We start from the raw sequence: 20553 nt of genomic DNA, 5'->3' as shown, positions 1-20553 counted from the left end.
AACAAAGAGGCCCAGTTCCTCCCATTGTTACCAACAATAGGGCCCAATGACGTGGCAGAGTTCCTCCCAATGACACCAGCAAAGAGGCCCAGTTCCTCCCATTGTTACCAACAATGGGGCCCAATAACACCAATGATGGGGCACAATTCCTCCCAATGACACCAATGATGGGGCACAATTCTTCCAAATGACACCAACAATGGGGCACAATGCCTGCCAATGACACCAACAATGGGGCACGATTTCCTCCCACTGACACCAATGATAGGGCACAATTACTCCCACTGAGGTTGGTACATTTCGTACTCCCGATGGCCACAGTCCGGCTCCCCTAAAGGACAGTAAACAGACCCTTGGTTTAGAAAGTTTGGAGACCCCTGCCCTAAGTGAACAGTATGCCACTCTATGAATGCATTAAAGCTAGACACATGTTACAATCTTATTTACATTACCAACAACATTGTATCACCAGGGCATAACCAATTAGATATAAATTAAATGGATTGTTTAGGTAGGCCCTCACACTACATATCTGTTAGAAAATCTAAAGGCCTCTATATAATTATATTGAATGCATGTGACCGGCTTTACTGGAATACGCTGTAAAATAGTTATGATTTTCAGCCCTTCTATCTGCATGCACTCCTAGCATTATGGTCCCTTTCACACTTTTGCTGCGACTTGGGATGTCAGAGTAACATGACAAATCGTACCCCATGATTTCCAATGAGTACCATTCATATCTGTGTGACTTCAAAGTAGTCCCTGCACTACTTCGGTCCGACTTTGATGCGATTTGAGGTTCATTGACCTCAAGATTACACAGGCATTGCTTAAAGTCATTGACAAAAAATTGATTGAAAAGGGGCCGAATTAAAAAAAAGTGGATCCACTGTAACACATCTGACATGGAGCTCCTAGTACAGTTTCCTGTAGTGACATCTACAGGCAAAAACTAAAATGACTATAAACACTGTGCTGGGGCGGTTTGCCTCAAAACTGCTACTTTTTCTGGACAGCCTGGGCTGTTTTAGAAAGTTGAAAAAAATAGAAAAAAATAACGGATTTACTGGCGGGATCACCAGGTGAAATTAAAGGTAAATGAAAGACTGAAAAAGAAAACATATGCAGTACATATCACATGTAAGATTTGGTAAGCTGCAATATATTATTTTTTTTTTTTAATATCACTTTAATGTCCGCAAAGGTATTTGTAGCCCTGACATAACCAAATGGCCTCACATAATGTTCAGTAAACTGTATGTAATGCTGGAGCGGATTGCCAGAGAGTGCAGACATACTAGAGGAAATGATGGTCAGAGACTGTGGGCATGACACAAGTTTGGTTAAAATAAACAGATCCCCTGCTGAGTCAGATCTGATCAGGATGGAGGGCACTTCTGTGACATCTGTATCCATTATGATTTTTCCTTAATTTTGTGACTGAGGAAAAACAAAGCCATACAATCTCTATAAGCAGGTGGATGTGGGCAGATGTGCAACCGTTTACATCAGTTCTCATCTGATCCGCAAACCTTTCTGTTGGTTTTTGAGGACCTAAACAGACATGGATGTGAACCAACACACATCCATTCACACACCCTTACAGATATATTGCATTCTACCTAGATCCAGATAAAAAAAAAATAAAAATAGGACAGATAGAACGTTCAATGGAGGTGGCCATACACTAGAATTTCTATAGAAATGTTGTTTTGAGAAGGTTTGTTCGATTTTCTAATCAATAGTGGGGTGTTTGTATTCACCAGTGATGTTCCAATTTGAAGACGTAGGATGGAAATTTTTCCGCATACCAACGAATTATCACCAAACTGCTACATCGTGTACTTGTACAATAAAAGCATTATTCTCTATGGCTTCTCTCACCTGTCCAATTCCCACATCGAAGTATTCATAATTCACCATATTAACAGTGCTTCCTGAGCTGAGCGGGGGCTGGCCAACATCAGAAGGATGTGTGGTGTCCTGAGTTGGGCAATCACAGTCCTGTAAATAGATATTCATTATACAGCATATTAAGAACATACCAAAATGTGCCAGAATTACCCATATCTCCTCATTTCTCACCCCCAAATCCTACTAATATAGGCAGTCCTGTCCTGCTGACAGATGCAAGAACTCAGCCAGCTTTCCTCACTGCCAATGCTCAGCAGTGGCGGCCCATCCATTAGGGGCACATGGGTGCCGCCCCCTCCATCCATGTCTGGCTCCCTGATCTACATGCAGGGTGCCGGACGCATGGATTCCAATGGGAGGGGGGGTTTTGAAGCATGTGATTAGAGCCAGAGGCACTAAAAGGCTTAAAAAAAAGGGTGGGCTGCCAAGCCCACCCAGTTGTGTGATAATAGCAAATGAATATTGATTTATTTTGATAATATTGATAACACTGATTCCCCTCCTGGTCAATCAGGAAGAGGGTCATGAGACCTGTCACCCGATTGACCAAAAGGAGATCTGATTGGATTGGCCACCAGGAGGAGGAGGAGGGAGGAGACCCTGGGGAGCCGAGCGAATATGGACATATTTTTGCATATTTTTAATAACCAGTAGGAACTTTAAAACAAAGCTTTCACTGATCTCTCTCGTTGCTTGTACTGTAATGTAATTCCTCCTCAATCACAAAAAAGACTCTGTAGTTTGATTTCAGTCAGTTCTTAAGGCTCCATTCATGTATATACAAATTGGATGCATTTTAAACCACATCAGAATCGCATGACACGTGAACCAAACCAGCTTTCTATGGAGCCGGAACACATCTGCAATGCAGAGGCAGTGCAAATTCAGTGCAATTTTAAAAAGAGTTCTGTACGTTTTTTGAGCACTGCTGTGCGGTTCAGATGTGAATTCCATTGCCTTCTATGAAAATGCTTCTGAATTGCATGTTATCAGTTTTGAGCACGAATTAAGAAAAAAAAAAAAAGGCATGGCTTGAAAGCTGCTATTACACCAACTTAGGGGGAAGCGGGTGCCTGGTTTTGACAGAAACCCACTTCAACTTCCGGGTAAGAATGCCACAGCGATCTATGAGCATTTCCGACCCCCCCTCCTTCCTCCCCTTTCCTCTGGGACACACACGGGTTCCCAGAACATGGCGGGACCATTCAGAAACCGCAGCATGGCTTGTGCATGCACAGTAGGAAACTGGTTTCTCTTAATTACAATGTTGGCGCCTGCTCCCGAAGCTGATTGATGAATCCGTTTAAAGTGCCGACATTGTGGGATCCCTGGACAGGTAAGTGTCCTAATATTACAGCAGCTACAGTACATGAAGCTGCTGACTTGTACATTTTTCTTCCAGAATAGAGCTTCTCGTTACGGGTAGCAGCAGACAAGGTTAGCAGCTTGAAGCAGCAAGTGGGCTGTGTGGAGGTTTTCTCAACAGTGGTAACTAGCGATATCTAGCACTTCCATGCATTGCACAGTTAAAGGAGTTGTAAAGGCAGAAGGTTTTTTATCTTATTGCATTTTATGCATTAAGATAAAAAGAACTTCTGTGTGTAGCAGCCCCCCCCCCCCCCCCGCACCCCCCTAATTACATACCTGAGCGCCATCTCTCTCCAGCGATGTCCATGTTCCTCACAGCCAACAAGGACACTCCTCCTGATTGGCTGAAAGAGTAGCCGCGCCATTGGCTACCACAGCTGTCAGTCAGTCAGCCAATCAGGGGAGGGGGCGGGACTCCGTGTCTGAATGGATACACCGGCTCTGACTCTGCTTGGGTGCCCCCTGTAGCAAGCTGCTGGCTGAGGGGCACACAAAGGGAGGGGATAGGAGCAAAGAGGGACCCAGGAAGAGGAGGATCCAGGCTGCTCTGTGCAAAACCAACTGCACAGAAGAGGTAAGTAAAACAGGTTTGTTATAAAAAAATAAAAATAAGCCTCTACAATCACTTTAAAAAGTTTGTTATTGTGCAAATGTTGGAAAATCTGTGTGGATTCCAACCACAATTCCTCCTTAGGAAAGAAACGTAGAGCTTTTCACAGCATTTGCACTACAATGTCCCATCAGCCAAGATTAGGAGAAGACGGTGGGTCACACCAGAGTGATTCAAATGGGAGGATACAGCATGTTATGTCTGAAGATGAAACTATCTGTACAGGACCAGCCTGGAAAGATTCTCTGTTACCTTCATCTGTTCTCTGTGTTGCATGTGGTGAAGTATTTTCTTCCTTGGTCCAAGTGGGATACCCAGATCTTTCAGGTCTTGCTCTGTGCACATTGACTAGAATCAAATTTGATACAAATCAAACACTATGCAAGGCAGCAATAACATAATAGAAGCACTATGCATGTATAGGTGTCCCTGGATACAGGATGGCGGGGAGAATAATCACTGTTACGATAATAGCTAATATGGTGGGACAATATAAGGGTGTAAAGCAGCCACGAGCCGCTATTGAAATTTTACAGCTGTCATTTTTTTTCATTTCTACATGCCTGCAAAGCATCACCTTGCATGTCTATTTGTTGGCATCCCACATGTCAGCCAAATCAAAAGATAACAGCGTTGACCAAAGGAAACTTAACCCAGTCGATTAGCCGTTTCCGGAAATCAGGCAGGATGGGCATCTTCCATGCTAAATATATCAGTGCAGCACATCACTGTAGGCCAGACATGATCAAGGAATTACCAGAGCTTCTGTATCCATCATTTCTTTTTCAAACATACTGAGGAGCTCAGTCAGGTCCAGTTCCTGCAGCACGTCCCTCAATGTCTGCCTCCTCATCTGCATCTCTGCTCTCAGTTCCGATGCCTACAAACAAGGAGGTCTGTGAGAACAGCAGGGCATACTATTTGCATGCTGTACATACTGCATTAGAGCAATCATACTAACCCTCAAGATCCCTCAAATTTTAGGATACAGGAGTCTAAATAAAATTGAATCTGCAATCAATACTGTCAATCGGTTTTAGCCAATTTCCTTCCTCCACACCCTGCCTCTACTCCAGTGAAGAGATGATTTTCTGCCACCACTTCTGGGAGAGTCGCCTAAGAATAATCATTCCCTCTATACTGCTTAAGCCATGGTTCACACTGGTGCAGCTTTGAAATCACTACTTCATTGTGATTTCAAAGCCGCACATTTGTGTGATTTGCACGGCTGATTTCACTGCAGCTTGCAACTTCATTTAACAGAAGTCTATGCAAGTCACAATGAAATCATCAGTTCCATTGCAGACAATGGGGTGCGACATGTCATTCGATTTGGAAATGTCAAAACGCATTACAAATCGCATGGTGTGAATGGGGGCTAGGACCTGACTGAAAACACCTACTGTTTAAGAGATCCAACTCCCTACATCTTTTTTTCTACTTCCCTAATCTAATGTGATATGTCCTCTGTTGGTACTAAGGCAGGCCATACATTATGCAATTTTCTTTCCTTCCACCACAGGTGGAAGGAAAGAAAAATTCCCCCAGCAACATAGTCAGTGCTGATGGGGGAATCTATCCTGCCGCGCTATCATGTTCTGCCAGTGGGGAGCATTTCCTGTTGGCAAAATTCAATTAGTGTTGCTGGCTATAGCGGATGGCACTGATCATTCAGGAAAAACCCGACAGACTGGTTGTACCCAAATCGATCAATAAATCGACTTGGGTACAACCAGGGTGCCAATACATGGATTTAAATTTGGCCACTCCCTGCTGAACCGGCTGAATTTTGATCCATGTATGTCTGGCTTAAGACCCCAATGCTGTTAATTGTTGGTGTGATTTTCTCTAAAAGTGGTTGTAAGGGTTTTTTTTTTTTTTTTAAACAAACATACTTACCTGCTTTGTACAAGGGTTTTGCACAAAGCAGCCCAATTCCTACTCTTCTTGGGTGCCCCATCAGCACTCCTGGCTCCTCTTCTTCATCGGATGCCCCCATGGTGATCTGCATTCCCTGGGAGCACCCGTGCGGGCATACTCATGAGTCCCACTGTTGCGTTCATGTGGACACAGACAGCAGAACTTGGCCCTGCCCCCCGCCACTGGATTTGACTGATAGCAATGGCTCCTGCTGCTATCAATCTATCCAATGAGGATCTGAGACAGCAGCTGCTGGGCTCATGCTCTGCGCTGGAACGATCGGATTCAGTTAAGAAGAAGAGGGGCTCTGGGGGGCAGCCGCAGCACAGGTTTTTCACCTAGAATGCTTTAAGGTGAAAAACTTAGAGAGTTTACCACACCTCACCCCAAAATGAAACCCAATAATGAAATAGTCCCTGAATATTACAAATTATAATCCCTAAGCAAAGCTCTTATTCTAGAAACCCACCTTGTCCTGCTTTGGGAAGTATCCAAGCAGAGATATTAAATATCTAGAACTAGAGGCCAGTAAAGAACACACATGCTGTGGCTTAGTAAATTATAAGAGAATAGAACTCCACTAACCTACAAAGTGGAGGGAGATATAATAATCAGATAATATAGAAAAAAACTAAGAAAACAGAAAATATACCTTTACTCTCTGGTGATTTCTGAGGCAGGGATCATTCTGGTTGGTTAGCATATCAAATAGTATGAGTGATCCTGTATAAAGGGAACACATAGCAGCAGTTTTAGTACAAAAACACTTTACACAATGCACAATAACGAAGCAGAATAAAAGTCTACTACACACAATTAGACAGCTTTTGAAAATCATGGCCAACTACAAACTGAACGTTAAAACTAAATATAAGAATTGCCACAAAGCTGTGCCGAAAACGCCGCCATGTACTGTATGTGCTGGTAAGTGAAACCTTATTAATATAACTGCAGTTTCAACAGGGAAGAATGCATTTATCCATTTGGCTTCCCCATGTGATCTTGCTCCAGGTCAATGACAATGCTCCAGCGGCCAGCACATACATGGGGTATGGTGCAGTCTGGGGGCCGTCTGACAATCCTTCAGTATGCCACAATCTAGAGGCGTTTTTTCTCAAAATCTTATGGAATGGCACAGGTAATTTCTGTGAAGGACACAGTCCCTGTCAGTGTCTATGTAATTTTGCCCGGTTTCTATAGTCTACCCGTTTTTTTTTTTGTTTTTGTTTTTAAATATAGCAGTGATACAACCAAGTTTTGGGAATGGGTATGGGCATAGTGATTACAGATACAAGTGGATTTAAAAGTTGCTTGCATTTACAGGTTTCACAGTTCAGGTCAGTGCTGATAGCTTTCAGTTAGATTTGCCTATAAATAGATAAGAATCAAACCATATATTATAAGTATATAAGGGATCCACTGGGAGCCTGTAAGCCCTTGTACACATGGTCGGACATTCTGACAACAAAACCTGTTGGATTTTTTCTGACGGATTTTGTCCGAAACTGGTGTTGCATACACACGGTCAGACAAAGTTGTCGGAAAATCCGATCGTTCAGAACGTGATGACGTTCCTTCGTTACGACGGGACTACGTTCAGGCTAGTAGCCAATAGCTTTGGTCTCGTAATTTGATCTGAGCATGCATGGCACTTTGTCCGATCGGAATTCTCTACAAACGATCGGACAAAGTTCCAATCAGATCATTTTATATCCAGCTCTCAAACTTTGTTGGTCAGAAATTCCAACGGAAAAAGTCAGATGGAGCCCACACACGGTCGGATTATCCGACAACACGGTCCGATCTGACATTTTCCATCGGAATTTCTGACCGTGTGTACAAGGGCTAAGACTATTAGAATGAAGGAACAAGCACTTAGCCAATGAAAAGGAGGTCTATGCATTCAACTACAATTTTGGCCTTGTGACTCATAAGTAGAGATGGGCCAAACACCTCCCTAATCGGTTCGCAGCAGAACTCCCGAACAAGGGAAGTTCTAACCCGAACGGTGAACCGCATTGAAGTCTATGGGAGCCGACCAGGAAAAATCAAAAGTGCTCATTTTGAAAGCTTATATGCAAGTAATTGGCCATAAAAGGGGTATGGGGGTCTGGGCATTTCCCTGAGGGACATGCATCAATGCAAAATTTTAAAAAAAATCCATACCGTACCCTTAACCGGGCATGCAGCCTGGCAGGTCAGGAAAGGGGAGACAATCGAGCGAGGGCCCCCCTCCTCCTGAACCATACCAGGGCACATGCCCTCAAAATAGGGAGTGGGTGCTTTGGGGCAGGGGGGCACTGCAAGGGGGCTTATCGGAATCTGGAAGCCCCAGACCCTGGCGCCCCCCTATGTGAATAAGTATGGGGTACATAGTACCCCTACCCATTCACCAAAAGTGTCAAAAGTTAATAAAAACACAAAGAACAGTTTTTGACAATTCCTTTATTAAAAAAAAATAAAAAAATAGTGCACTCCATGTAAATCCATCATCGATCACGCTGCCCGCCGCACCTGGAAAAACAAAATAAAAACTGCTTCCGTCATCTATGAAGGCTGGCCGCCTACTGCAGGCTACACCATTTGACAGTTCTTATATAGGTAAGGGGCGGGGGCCACCCGGGTACGTCACCTGGTGACACCACCCCCTTCTGACACCACGGTCTGGTGCATGCTGGGTCGGCAACGTCACAAGGGGACGGTGCCACCAGGTGACATCGCTAGGTGGCTCCGCCCCTTACCTATATAACGAAGCTGTCAAAGGGCGGAGTCTACAGTAGGTGGCCAGCCTTCATAGACGATGGAAATGTTTTTTGTTTTTACATTTTTCACCTGCGGCATAATGGTGATGGATTTACATCGGGAGGACAGTATTTTTTAATTTTTAATAAAAGAATTGTCAAAAGCGGTGTGTGTGTGTTTGTATTACTTTTTGACACTTTTTTGGTGAATGGGTAGGGTACTATGTACCCCATACTCATTCACATAGTGGGGCCAGGATCACAATAAGCCTCCCCCTGTAGACACCCACAACCACCGGCCCTTGACCCATCAACATGGGGACAAGGTGCTTTGGAGTGGGGGGGAGCTCGCTCATTCCCCTCCTCTCCTGACCTGCCAGGCTGCATGCCCAGATAGGGTATGGTATGGATTTTGGGGGAGACATCACGCCATTTAAAAAAAAGAAAAAAATTGGCGTGGGGTTCCCTAATCAGGACGCAAAATGCACTGTGCAGTGCATTGCAGGAAGTTTGTGGGGGAGGGGGAACAGCCGCCAAACACCCTGCAAATTTGGTTTTGAACGAACGGACCGAACAGCCGTTGTTCGGCCCAAACTCATGGTCAGGCTGAACCGTCCGTCCAACACTACTCATAAGTAATTATGTGATCACTGTCAGTCACATTGTCATGATAACTTGTCATAATGCTCTTTAATCACGTTTTTTTTGCAATCCGAGGTACTATTGTATATGCTGTTCATTGGTTTAAAAAAAATCTTGATTCACCTATTACTTCCACAAGAACTAAATGGGAACCTCCAAATCCTATTTACGTACTAATGTTCAGCTAACTTACCGCTAATATTAAAATTTCCAAAATGGCATCTATGTTTCAGCTTTTAGATGTTCACCCTGAACACCTAAAAGTACACCTTCCATGACAAAAATAAAGGAGCGGTCTTCCCTGGTTTTCTCCTGAAAATGTTAGCGGTCTGGCTAAAATATTTTTTGAGTCACAGATCTGGAACATGCATGCTGTAACTGAGTTGCACAGAGGTGTTATAATTCCTTACCTCTATACTTTCCAGTCAAGACATCAACCTGACCACCAGGGGGCTAACATACTCAAAAGGAGAGATCAACATTGGCAGCCCTCATAATTCATAGGATAGGTATAGATGGATTCTTTTTTCCACATGCTTGGCCAAGTTGTTATATGGATAGGCACCATTAAATATAGGCCTGCTGGGAACTACAACTGTGGAGTTCCATGTACTAGGTAGGAAGCCTCAATACAGTGTTTTTCATGGAGAGTGGGCAAAACTGAAAGATTTTTAAATTATTTTTAAAGGGTTAAAAACTGCCTATGCTGATAAAGTGGTTGTAAACCCTCGTGTTTTTTTCACCTTAATGCATCGAGGTGAAAAAACTTCTTCTAGTGACTGGCCCGCACAGCCCCCGTTTTACTTACCTGAGCCTTGGAATTTCCCACGGCAAAGACGTGCTCTTCCTCTGTCCGGGGTTCTCGGCTCTTGATTGGAAAGATTGATAGCAGCGCAGCCATTGGCTCCTGCTGCTGTCAATCAAATCCAATGCTGCGGGCACCGGGGGGCGGGGCCAGGTCCAACATTCGGTGTCAAAGGATAGATGCCGAATGCTGGACTCGGGAGCACTCCCGCAAGGTAACCCTCCGGGAGAGCGCTTCTCCTAGGGGGTTATATACGATGTGGAGAGGAGCCGCGGGGGACCCCAAAAGTCGAGGATCGGGGCCACTCTGTGCAAAATGAACTGCACAGTGGAGGCAAGTATGACATGCTTGTTATTTAAAAAAAAAAAAAAGTAGCTTTACAATCACTTTAAGGGGTGTCTGAAAATAAAAAAAACTAATTGTGCAGCTAAGTCTAAATAATAATGCTCTTGCTATAGGTGTAGGTCATTTAAGTACCTCATGAAGCCTGACCTGAAAACTCCCAGGACGTTGCTAAGACATTGCAAAATGAAGCCCAGCTATTACTGTTCACCTTCACAAGATTGAGCATTCACACTCTGAGATCAGAACTACTGCATCAGGGGAGAAAAAGTGCATGTGAGGAGGTTTGAATCAGAGAAAGTTTGCTTCTGTGATACTGAAGGTGAACAGTAATAGCTAGACCTCACTTAGAAGCGTCCTGGAAGCTTTCAGGTCAGGCTTCATGAGGTACATAAATGGCCTACAGCTATAGCAAGTGCATTATTTAATTGTATTAAAGCTAAAACAGCTTGTTTTTAGCTACAGACCTCCCTTATCTGCATAGGCAGTTTCATGGTTAAGGTGAACCAACCATTTAAGAGTACCAACCCACAAATGAAATAAGAAAAGTAAAGCCAGGTACACATCAACAGTTTTTTTTTGTGCAACCCAGCAGTGTCCACGGAAAAAACTGACAGCTCTGATCGGAGAAACTGTGTGAGTGATGATTGGGAGTCAGTTGGCTGCTGGTTTTTCCAGCATGCGTGTCCGACAGAAGCCGGACGAATGGCTGGCTTCTGTTGGACAGACCGACATACACATGGGCAGAATGTCAGCAATTTTATTTTGAACCGGCAAATGTCTCCAAACATTCTGCCCATATGTCCGAAACTTTAGTCACCAATGAATTAGTAGACGTCACCGCTCAACCGTGCTTTAGATTTGTCACCTACCAAGGCTGTGTCCAGTTACTGAAACCTGTCCCTTGAATCCCTGATTCCGTTCCAGAAAAAGGCGGTATATACGATTCATCTCCCCACACACTGTATTGACAATAGTTTGGCAATATGTTGGACTGTTATAAAAGAACAGGTCTAAGAGCGTCTCATTAGTGAACTGACGGAGTCGACCGATGCTGGGAAGTGTAATCCTTTGGATGTCCCTGCAGAGATAGATGTATAGTTTACAAGGTCACTGCACATCCACAAAATGCAAGAAACTCTGCAGAGGGTCACAGTACTATGAAAATAATTCTAAAATCATTAAAATGGGTACTCAGGGCTACTACATTAGTATCAAGTACAAGAACCTGACTGAACAAAACTAAAAGACCCCAAGACTTACCTCTCCCTCCAGCAATGCGGTGTTCACAAGCTCACTCATTGACTTCTGGTCTTCTTGCGGGTTCAGCATCTTGACAGGCAAGGCCGGTATGATGTAACTTCTGCGCATGCACACACATCCTAGCCTCAAGGTATCCTAGGAATGTACACTAAGCCATGCATGCAAGACACATGCAAGTTTACTTTTGAGAAGAGTAGTAGCTTTTATTGCTTAAGACACACCCAGCCTGTTCCCCAATTAGTACTATACTTCTGCTTTAAAACAGCTTCTATCTGCATGTATACAACAAGGTGCTGCAAATATTTCATAGATATTGTGGTCGACTCATGAAAATAATGTAATTGCATTGCAGTGACACCAACAGTCAGTCAAACACTACACAGGGCAGTTCTGTGGATTCATACTGCACACATCAAATTCTGACCCTGCTGTCCACAGGAGTGAGGAAGGTTTGTTAGCCCATGCCACATTTTTCTGTCGTCAGTTCTGGTGATCCTATGCACATTATAGCTTAATTTCCTAGTAGCAGTGGAACCCAGTGTGGTGCTTCTTTAGCCCATCCAATTTAAGGTTCAATGTGTTGTGCGTTTACAGATGTTATTCTCAAACTGGTGTAAAAATAGGATTTTTATAACAGCTTACCTGTAACATCCCTTTCTTGGAGTACATCACAGGACACAGAGCCACAGTAATTACTGTATGGGTTATATGGCACCCTCAGGTGATGGACACTGGCACACCCCAGACAGGAAGTTCAATTTCCCATATAACCCCCCTCCTTACTGAGAGTACCTCAGTTTTGTAGCAAAGCAATACACATGTAACCAGAAAGAGGGGAGGGACCTCTGTGTCCCATGATGTACTCAAAGAAAAGGATTTTACAGGTAAGTTGTTATAAAAATCCTATTTTCTTTATCGTACATCATGGGACACAGAGCCACAGTAATTACTGTATGGGATGTCCCAGAGCAATGCTATCTGAGGGGAGGGAGAAGCAAACAAAAATAAGCTGCAATCAGACCTGAGGACTTATACTGCTGCCTGCAGCACACTGCGTCCAAAAGGTGATACTCTCATGCTTTCTTACATCCACCTGATAGAATCTGGTGAATGTATGGACTGAAGACCAAGTTGCGGCCTTGCAGATTTGAGCCATGGAGGCTTGGTGATGCACTGCCCTTGAAGCACTAATGGCCCTGGTGGAGTGCACTTTGATTTGAAAAGGTGGAACTTTCCTCTTCAAACCATAAGCTTGAATAATTACTTGCAGAATCCATTTGGAATAGTAGATTTCAACACTGCTTGTCCTTTTCTAAAACTTTCAGGCAACACAAACAAAACATTTGTTTTCCAAAGCTGACCAGTCATCTTCAAATAGATTTTGACTGCTCTCACTACATCCAGAGAACGTAGCGACTTTTCTTCCGTAGAACAGGGTTCTGGAAAAAATTAAGGTACAATATCCTGGTTTAGATGAAAACCTGAAACCATCTTTGGCAGAAAGCTAGGATGAGGACGCAATACTACTCTATACTTGTGAATGATTAAATATGGCTCTGTACAAAAAAGAGCCACCAGTTCTGATATCCTTCTTGCATAAGAAATGGCTACCAGAAAAACTAGCTTCCTTGTCAAAAGGACCAAGGGAATATGTCGTATCAGCTCAAAAGGCTGTTTCTGTAATGCAGACAGAACTAAATTCACTTCCCAAGGGTTCAGGGGTGCTCTAACCAGTGGATTAAGCTGTTACCCCCTGTATAAAGCTTCGGACCAAAGAATGCAAAGCAAGCGGACCTTGAAACAATACCTGGCCCTTGATAGTACTCAAGGCCAGCTTCATTTCTAACCCCATTTGCAGAAAGGCAAGAATTCTACCTATGACATACATTTGGGATGCCAGCCCCTGGATTCACACCAGGAAACACATGCCTTCCAGACTCTATAATAAATGACTCTGGAACCTGCTTCCTTGCATTAAGGTAGATATCACTGAGCCTGAAAGCCCATGATTCTTCAAAAGCCAAACTGTTAAATTTTGCGTTTGTAAAGTAGGATGGAACACTGGTCCCTGTGATAGCAGGTCTGGACGTGGTGGTAGGGTCCATGGGCCCCTATCGCTATCTTTACTATTTATGCATACCAAGATCTTCCGGGTCAAGCTGAGGCCACAAGAACTACCGACTTCCTTTCCCGCTTGATCCTGCAAAGAAGTTGAGGTAGCAGCAGAATAGGAGGGAATTAATAAATCCGTGAGAACTGATCCCACGGGGTCACCAACGCATCTGTTCCGCATGCGAGTCGATCCCTTGTTCTTGATACAAAGTTGTCGACTTTATTGTTGAACCTGGACGCAAACAAATCTAAGTACAGGATCCTCCATCTTTGGCATGAAAGGCTGGCATCTGTTACCACCTTCCAGGTAACTGGTAAGAAGGATTTCCCCTTCTGCAGATTCTCGGATATCCTCTACCAGCTGAGGCTCTGGCGCACTTCTGGCGACAAACGCATTGGAAATTCTAGCGTTTGGACATTCTTGTTCAAGGCAGACAGGATACTGTTTTGCAGGATACTGTTTTGTGATCCCGCAGAAGAGGAGTCATCAGTCTCTTCACGGTCCCGAGGGGGATTCATCTACCTTCTCCCACTGTTCCTCTGTTTGAGGATCTTGGGTAGTATCAGGGGACATAATGCGGTTTCTTCCACTCTATGAAGATGGGGTTAAAGCCGTTAATCTTTCCTGCAATCCAATCATGGCAGAGAAAAAAAACTCAGATGGCTCACTCTGAACAGCCTCCCTAGGCCTTTCAGGGGGGGTGGTGTTGCAGAGGTAGGATCCTTAGAGCCTGAGGGTGACCCCTTTGTGCTCTTGTCTTTTGAGGTATTTGTACCTCTCCCTCTGGTCATAGTGCCAAGCACAAATGCAGAGGTACTACCGAAAAAAATGCACCCATTGCTGAGCAAATAGTCCAGCAACTACTGCTGATATTAATGCTCAGCCTGATGCAAAATAAATAAATGTGCCCTGGGAATACCTGTGTCACCAACACTCTCATGCTCCCGTCTGCTCTGTGTCCCTCCGTCAGCTGAATGCATCTGAAAAAAGGTGCACTTTATAGCAGATACAACCCTGCGTTTGTGAACGTCTGAGGCACCTAAACGCTGTGCTAAGCCTCACCCCCTTCCCACTTTTCTTTTAAAAGATTGCTTTCCCGCGTGAGCGTGCTTGGATCAGATCACATGTGGAGTGGGGGGCTGGGGTGGAGGAGAGCTGAAGGACGGAGAACCACCGTAATGGTGGTGGCAGCGGCGTGGAATAGGTTCCTCTGTCCAGGTGGGGGACATTTTAAAGAAAAAAAACCCCTTCCCACATCTTACCTGGGGCTTGGACTTGAGAAAGCATGCAGCTTGCATGGACACAGAGCTGACTGACAACTATGGAAGGTAGGTGCTCTTGACAGCCCCCGGTGGCAACTTTAGGCATGACAACATTTATTTAAAGGAGAAAACCAACAAGAACTAGAAAAATTCCTTAGGAATCTCCCTTACCTTATCCAGCTGCAGGGTTCTGTGGTAAAACCAGACAGACCCAATGTTCACCACTCACAGTGGGCTCTGTTAAAAAAACCTTCAGGGTCCGGGGCCCCTTTTTATCAAGGGGTCCACACCCCTGGACCTGTAAAGCACCCCGCCAGAAAAATATGGCTGAAAAAACCAAGCACGGGATCCCGGGGTCCAGCTCTCTAAAAAGAGAAGCGTTACAGGCAAGACCTTGTTTCTTCTGGCGCGAGGCCCGGGTACCATTCAATTCGGCCTGAAAAGACACGTTGAATGGATCCAGTTGCATGGTTTGCCCCAGCAAAGATTTTTCCAATGGAGCTCAGCACAGCACATCTTTATTCATGACCAACTAAGACACTGGCAAAAAAACTGAGTTACTGCTGGGAAGGGGAGGGGTTATATGAGGAATTGAACTGCCTGTCTAGGGTATGCCAGTGTCCATCACCTGAAGGTGCCATATAACCCATACAGTAATTACTGTGGCTCTGTGTCCCGTGATGTACTCCAAGAAAAGGATTTTACAGGTAAGCCATATAAAAATCCTATTTTTACACCAGTTTGAGAATAGCATCTGTAAACGCGCAACACATTGAACCTTAAACTGGAAGGGCTAAAGAAGCACCACACTGGGTTCCACTGCTACTAGGAAACTAAGCTATAATGTGCATAGGATCACCAGAACTGAAGACAGAAACATGTGGCATGGGCTAACAAACCTTCCTCACTCAGAATTTGATGTGTGCAGTATGAATCCACAGAACTGCCCTGTCTAGTGTTTGCCTGACTGTTGGTGTCACTGCAATGCAATTAAATTATTTTCTTGAATCAACCACAATATCTAGGAAACATTTGCAGCACCTTGATAGATAGAAGCTGTTCTAAAGCAGAAGTATAGTACTAACTGGAACAGGCTGTGTGTGTCTCTTAAGCAATAAAAGCCAATCCTCTTCTCAAAAGTACACTTGTATTTGTCTTGCATGCATGGCTTAGTGTACATTCCTAGGACAGCTTGAGGCTAGGTTGTGTGTGCATGCGCAGAAGTTACATCATAGCGAAAAAACTCCTGGTAAGGGGAGGGGTTAGATGGGGGATCGAACTTCCTGTCTAGGGTGTGCCAGTGTCCATCACCATATAACCCATACAGTAATTACTGTGGCTCTGTGTCCCGTGATGTACGATAAAGAAAAGTGGTAGCAGTTGCAGATCTCTTGTCCGCTTCAACACGTCTGGCCAGTGTCCTCTGACCTCTCTCATTAACAAAAGGTTTTCACTTACAGAACTGACACTAAAGCCAGAGATATAAATAGATCAAACCTCAGCCGATTCAGCAGCAACCATCCAAGATTTGATCAACCTATGGGCAGGCTGGCTGTGCCCAAGTGGATCCATCGGCTGATTTTGGTACAACCAGCCTGTTGGATTTTTTACACGTGATTACTGCCAGCGGCTACAGCCGCTAGCAGTAATGTGATTATTGTGTTCCGTCAGGCCAGGAAGGCTTCCTGCTGGCAGAACACAATATAGAACTGCAGAAAGGATTCCCCCATCAACCTTGACTATGGCAGCAGTTGTCAACCAGTGGTCCATGGACCACTGATGGTACAAATAGCCACTGCCTCCACCTAGCAAGGAGCATGTGGAAGGGCGACGCATGTCATACAAAACCAAAGAAAATTTGAGCTGGGAATTTTTTTTGGTTTTGTTTGACAAGGACCACTGATGGTCCTGATGGTTGTCTGCAGGGGTTCTGCCACAAATCAACATTGTGGTAGATGTATACCGCCCAATGTTGTTTCCAATGCATGCTGACAGTCAATATTGTCAGCGCGCATTGATACTCCATGCCTCCACTGTAGTTCCAGCTCCTGTGAACTCAGAGGGAGACACTGGGATTAGTGCAGAGATCGGGAGGTGAAGAAGGAGGGGATACTCTATTACAATGCTGATTACAGAGGAGGGAGGGAGCATGGAGCTGGATAAAGAGGTGCGATCCAATGAGTCTGTATAAGACAGCAGTGTGATCCAGGGGGAGGGGGGCAGAGAGCTGGAGCATTGTGCGTGTATAAGGCATGTAAAATTCATGTTAGACAGGTTGGCAGACACTGATCTATGGCTTGATCATATCTGCATATTCTATGTATTTTGATGCAACAAGTCTACCCAACAGAGTGGCCACTAAGTGAAAAAAAACTCCCATTCACCTGACTCTACTGTGATTTTTCACAAGATATTTTTTATTTAAACCCAGCAGCAGTCATGGCCATACCTGTCTACACCAGTGGCATCCGCATGGAGAGCACTGTGCCAATTTACAGGTAAGAATTCCACTCGGCCAATCTGCTCTTGCTCCTGGGCCTTCTTAAAGTGAGCATGCATCAAATTGAGAGAAACAAGCCGGAAGTCATTCACTGCAAGAGGAAGACAGACAAATTACTGTCACATATTGAACAATGACAATAAGGTGCACTACTAAACTGGAAGTTTAGTACTAGCTTTTTTTAGGCAACTATTTTTTTTTTTGGAAGGTGGTCATAATTGCCAGCCCACATATCTTTCTCAGTACAGGTTTGCTTTAAGCTGATGAAATCAGTGTTGACTTACCACATTGTACAATACTTCGAAATTGCAGATCACAAGCCGGTCCTATACCATGAACCATAAACACTAGGTGATCGATCTGGGCTGGCTCACCTGGAAACAAAGAATAAACTATACATCACATCTGCTAATGGAAAGAGAGAATTTAGGGAAACAAAAGTAGGCAGGCACTGGAAGGTAGTCAAAGGAAAATGAAGTATATGTTCACAGTATACTTTGTCCCCCACTAGTAGTCAGAAGTAGAACCAGTTTATTACATCCCTAAAACAAAGAAAAAGTTTGCAAATCTGCTAAAAATTAAAGCACAGTTGTATTTTTACTAGAAGAGGCACCTAATGAATTTATAGGTACCGACCTGTAAAATGCCCTAAATACATTACTCAAAACAATTTGAGTATTATTTACCCTATAAAACATCTAATGATGAAATTATAAGTATTACATTTAAAACCATTACCTTGAGGAATTTCTACAGCAATGTTTTCCACCCCTCTCTTCACTGTCCGGGGTCGGCCTTGTTCACTTGGCATGGCTCCCCAATCATCCATGGCTCCTGATGGCTGGTAGTGCACCATAAGCTGAACATTGAAAAAAGAAAAGTAAAGCTGAACAGATGAAAGTAGATGTGCAAACCTTTAAGTGGTCAGCTAAATGCAGTGTAATTATCAAAGTGATGATTTGCAGGGCACTCCACTAAGGGTGAACCTACATACACCTATATGCATTTCTGAAAAATGTTCAGTTGCAGCAGTACCTGCACATTGAAGGCCTTCAGTTTACAAATGAGCTCACTACAGCTGACAGCAAGTCTCAGATTGCCACGTATGCAATGGCCAGTTTATAGCAAAGATGCATCAAAAGAAATGTGTATTCTGAGAACAGATTCATTGTTTTAACACAGGAAAAAAAAAAGTGTATGGGATAATCTTTTATATTCCAAAATGTATATATACGAGTCCAATTTTCAGCTTTCAAAGCTGTCGCATTTTGAATTAAAATTATGCAGTCGTGCAACACTGTACCCGAACAAACTTTTTGAGTCTTCTTTTGGTGGTATTTGATCACCACTGGGGGTTTTATTTTTTGCGCTACAAATAAAAAAAAGTTTTTCTTTGTTTGTTACAAAACTGTGTAAATAAGTATGTTTTCTCCTTCACTGATGAGGCAGTACTGATTGGCACTGATGATGAGGCACTTATATGCAGCACTGATGGGCACAGATAGATGGCACTGATCATGAAGCACTGGCAGGCATCACCGATGGGCAAAGTGTGCCATCCCTAGTGGGCTCCAGTGGGCATCCTGGATGGGTCTGCACTGATAACCAGCGCACTGATCATCAGCGCAAACCCCCCCCCCCCACCCCACCGTCAGGAGAGCAGCAGATCTTCTCTTATCCACTCGCACCTGTCAACGTGAGTAGAGGAAAAGCCGATAAACGGCACTTCATGGTTACCATGTGATGAGCTGTGATTGGACATCATAGGCTGACATACCACACCATCGCTTGCCACTCGCTAGTGGTGCGTAACCTGCTGGACATCATATGACACATTCCGGCCGTTAAGGATGAGCTTGGGCGTGTTCATAAACGGCACGTGCAGAGCCCACAAGGAAGTCACGCTGTAAAATTCTAATCACAGGCAGTGAGACATTTCCCGATCTCTGCAGCCGTGCATCGGGACAATGTCTCACTGCTTGTGATTAGCCCTGTGCAGTGCAGACTTCCTGGCAGGCTCTGCACGTGTTGTTTGCAAACATGCCTGAGCTCATCCTTACTGGCTGTCATTCAGCTATATGGTGGGTGGGAAGTGGTTAATAGGTGTTCATGCTGCATATCAACTGATTAATTTGTGCTTTAGGTCAGTTTCCTCAAATGGATATTTTCAGCTGAACTCAAGGTGGGCATTAAAAGGTAATGAGCAGAGTATCTACCGCTTCTGTTTTGATGATCCATTGGTATAAGATAAAAGATTCTGCAGCTCCTCTAGCAGATCAGGGGTGATCTATACTGGTAAAGAGAGAAGAGCATACAGGTGTGCCAAAACGGAAAGCTGTAATGAGTAAAACATAAATCTCTTACTTACACTTAGGTTATCCTGCAAGGTTAGCAGCCCTCCTTCTCGTTCTCGCCAAACAGGGGGGCAGAAATGGAAAGAGAGATCGGAGCATGCAGCTCCAACTGTCATGCCTTTCACAGAACGAAGAACTGATCGCTCCTAATTTTCAGAGAGGTTTTCACCCATTTGTTAATTAGCAGCAGGATCTGCTTCATTTTTTATGCCTAGAAAAGTGGTGCACGTTTCTGCTTGGACAACTCTGTTTATTCCACTTTAAAGAGTTGTAAATGCAGCAGGTGTTTTATCTTAACTAGCCAAAATTTGGTGACCGAAAATAAACTGCTGAAAATCGGCACATGGCTGAAAGGAAAACCTTGCCGATAATATCGGCGAAAATCACGCATTCACAGCAGAGGTGACGGCGCCACCCATTGCGGAATGTCATCTCGACTCAAGGTCCTGTCCTCCCCTCCCACCTCACAGAGTGGCGATCTCCCTGTGTCAGGGAGCTAAATTGTCCGGCTGTAGTAACAATGTCCCGCTTCCTGTGATTGACGGCACACTGATCCAATGACGGAACATTGAATCAGTGTGATGTGATCACAGGAGGTGGGACATTGTTACTGCAGGCCGGTAATTCAAATTCAGCTCTGTGACACATGGAGATCGCCGCTCTGATCCTGGCACAGGCAGGCTGCATCCACTGACACTGGTGAAAGGCTGCATGAC

General features: G+C 44.3%; 1 protein-coding gene across 6 annotated transcripts in view; it reads right to left on the bottom strand.

Moving 5' to 3' along the window:
* DDHD2 (DDHD domain containing 2) overlaps positions 1-20553 on the bottom strand; it is an 88686-nt gene that overhangs the window by 18587 nt on the left and 49546 nt on the right. For all 6 annotated transcript variants that reach the window (XM_077469948.1, XM_077469951.1, XM_077469949.1 and 3 more), the window contains 8 exons: positions 18222-18342; positions 17768-17857; positions 17433-17574; positions 11218-11426; positions 6468-6538; positions 4653-4775; positions 4148-4243; positions 1888-2007 (listed from right to left, as the gene is read on the bottom strand). In XM_077469948.1, coding sequence (XP_077326074.1) covers positions 1888-2007; positions 4148-4243; positions 4653-4775; positions 6468-6538; positions 11218-11426; positions 17433-17574; positions 17768-17857; positions 18222-18342 — 972 coding nt within the window. The remainder of the gene's footprint in view (positions 1-1887; positions 2008-4147; positions 4244-4652; positions 4776-6467; positions 6539-11217; positions 11427-17432; positions 17575-17767; positions 17858-18221; positions 18343-20553) is intronic.

The sequence above is a fragment of the Lithobates pipiens genome, unplaced genomic scaffold (assembly GCF_037356315.1).
Source record: "Lithobates pipiens isolate NorthernLeopardFrog02 unplaced genomic scaffold, aLitPip1_a1.2 Scaffold_8, whole genome shotgun sequence".
NCBI lineage: Eukaryota > Metazoa > Chordata > Amphibia > Anura > Ranidae > Lithobates > Lithobates pipiens.
Note: the sequence above shows the minus strand (reverse complement) of the source record. Positions and strands in the feature narration are given on the sequence as shown.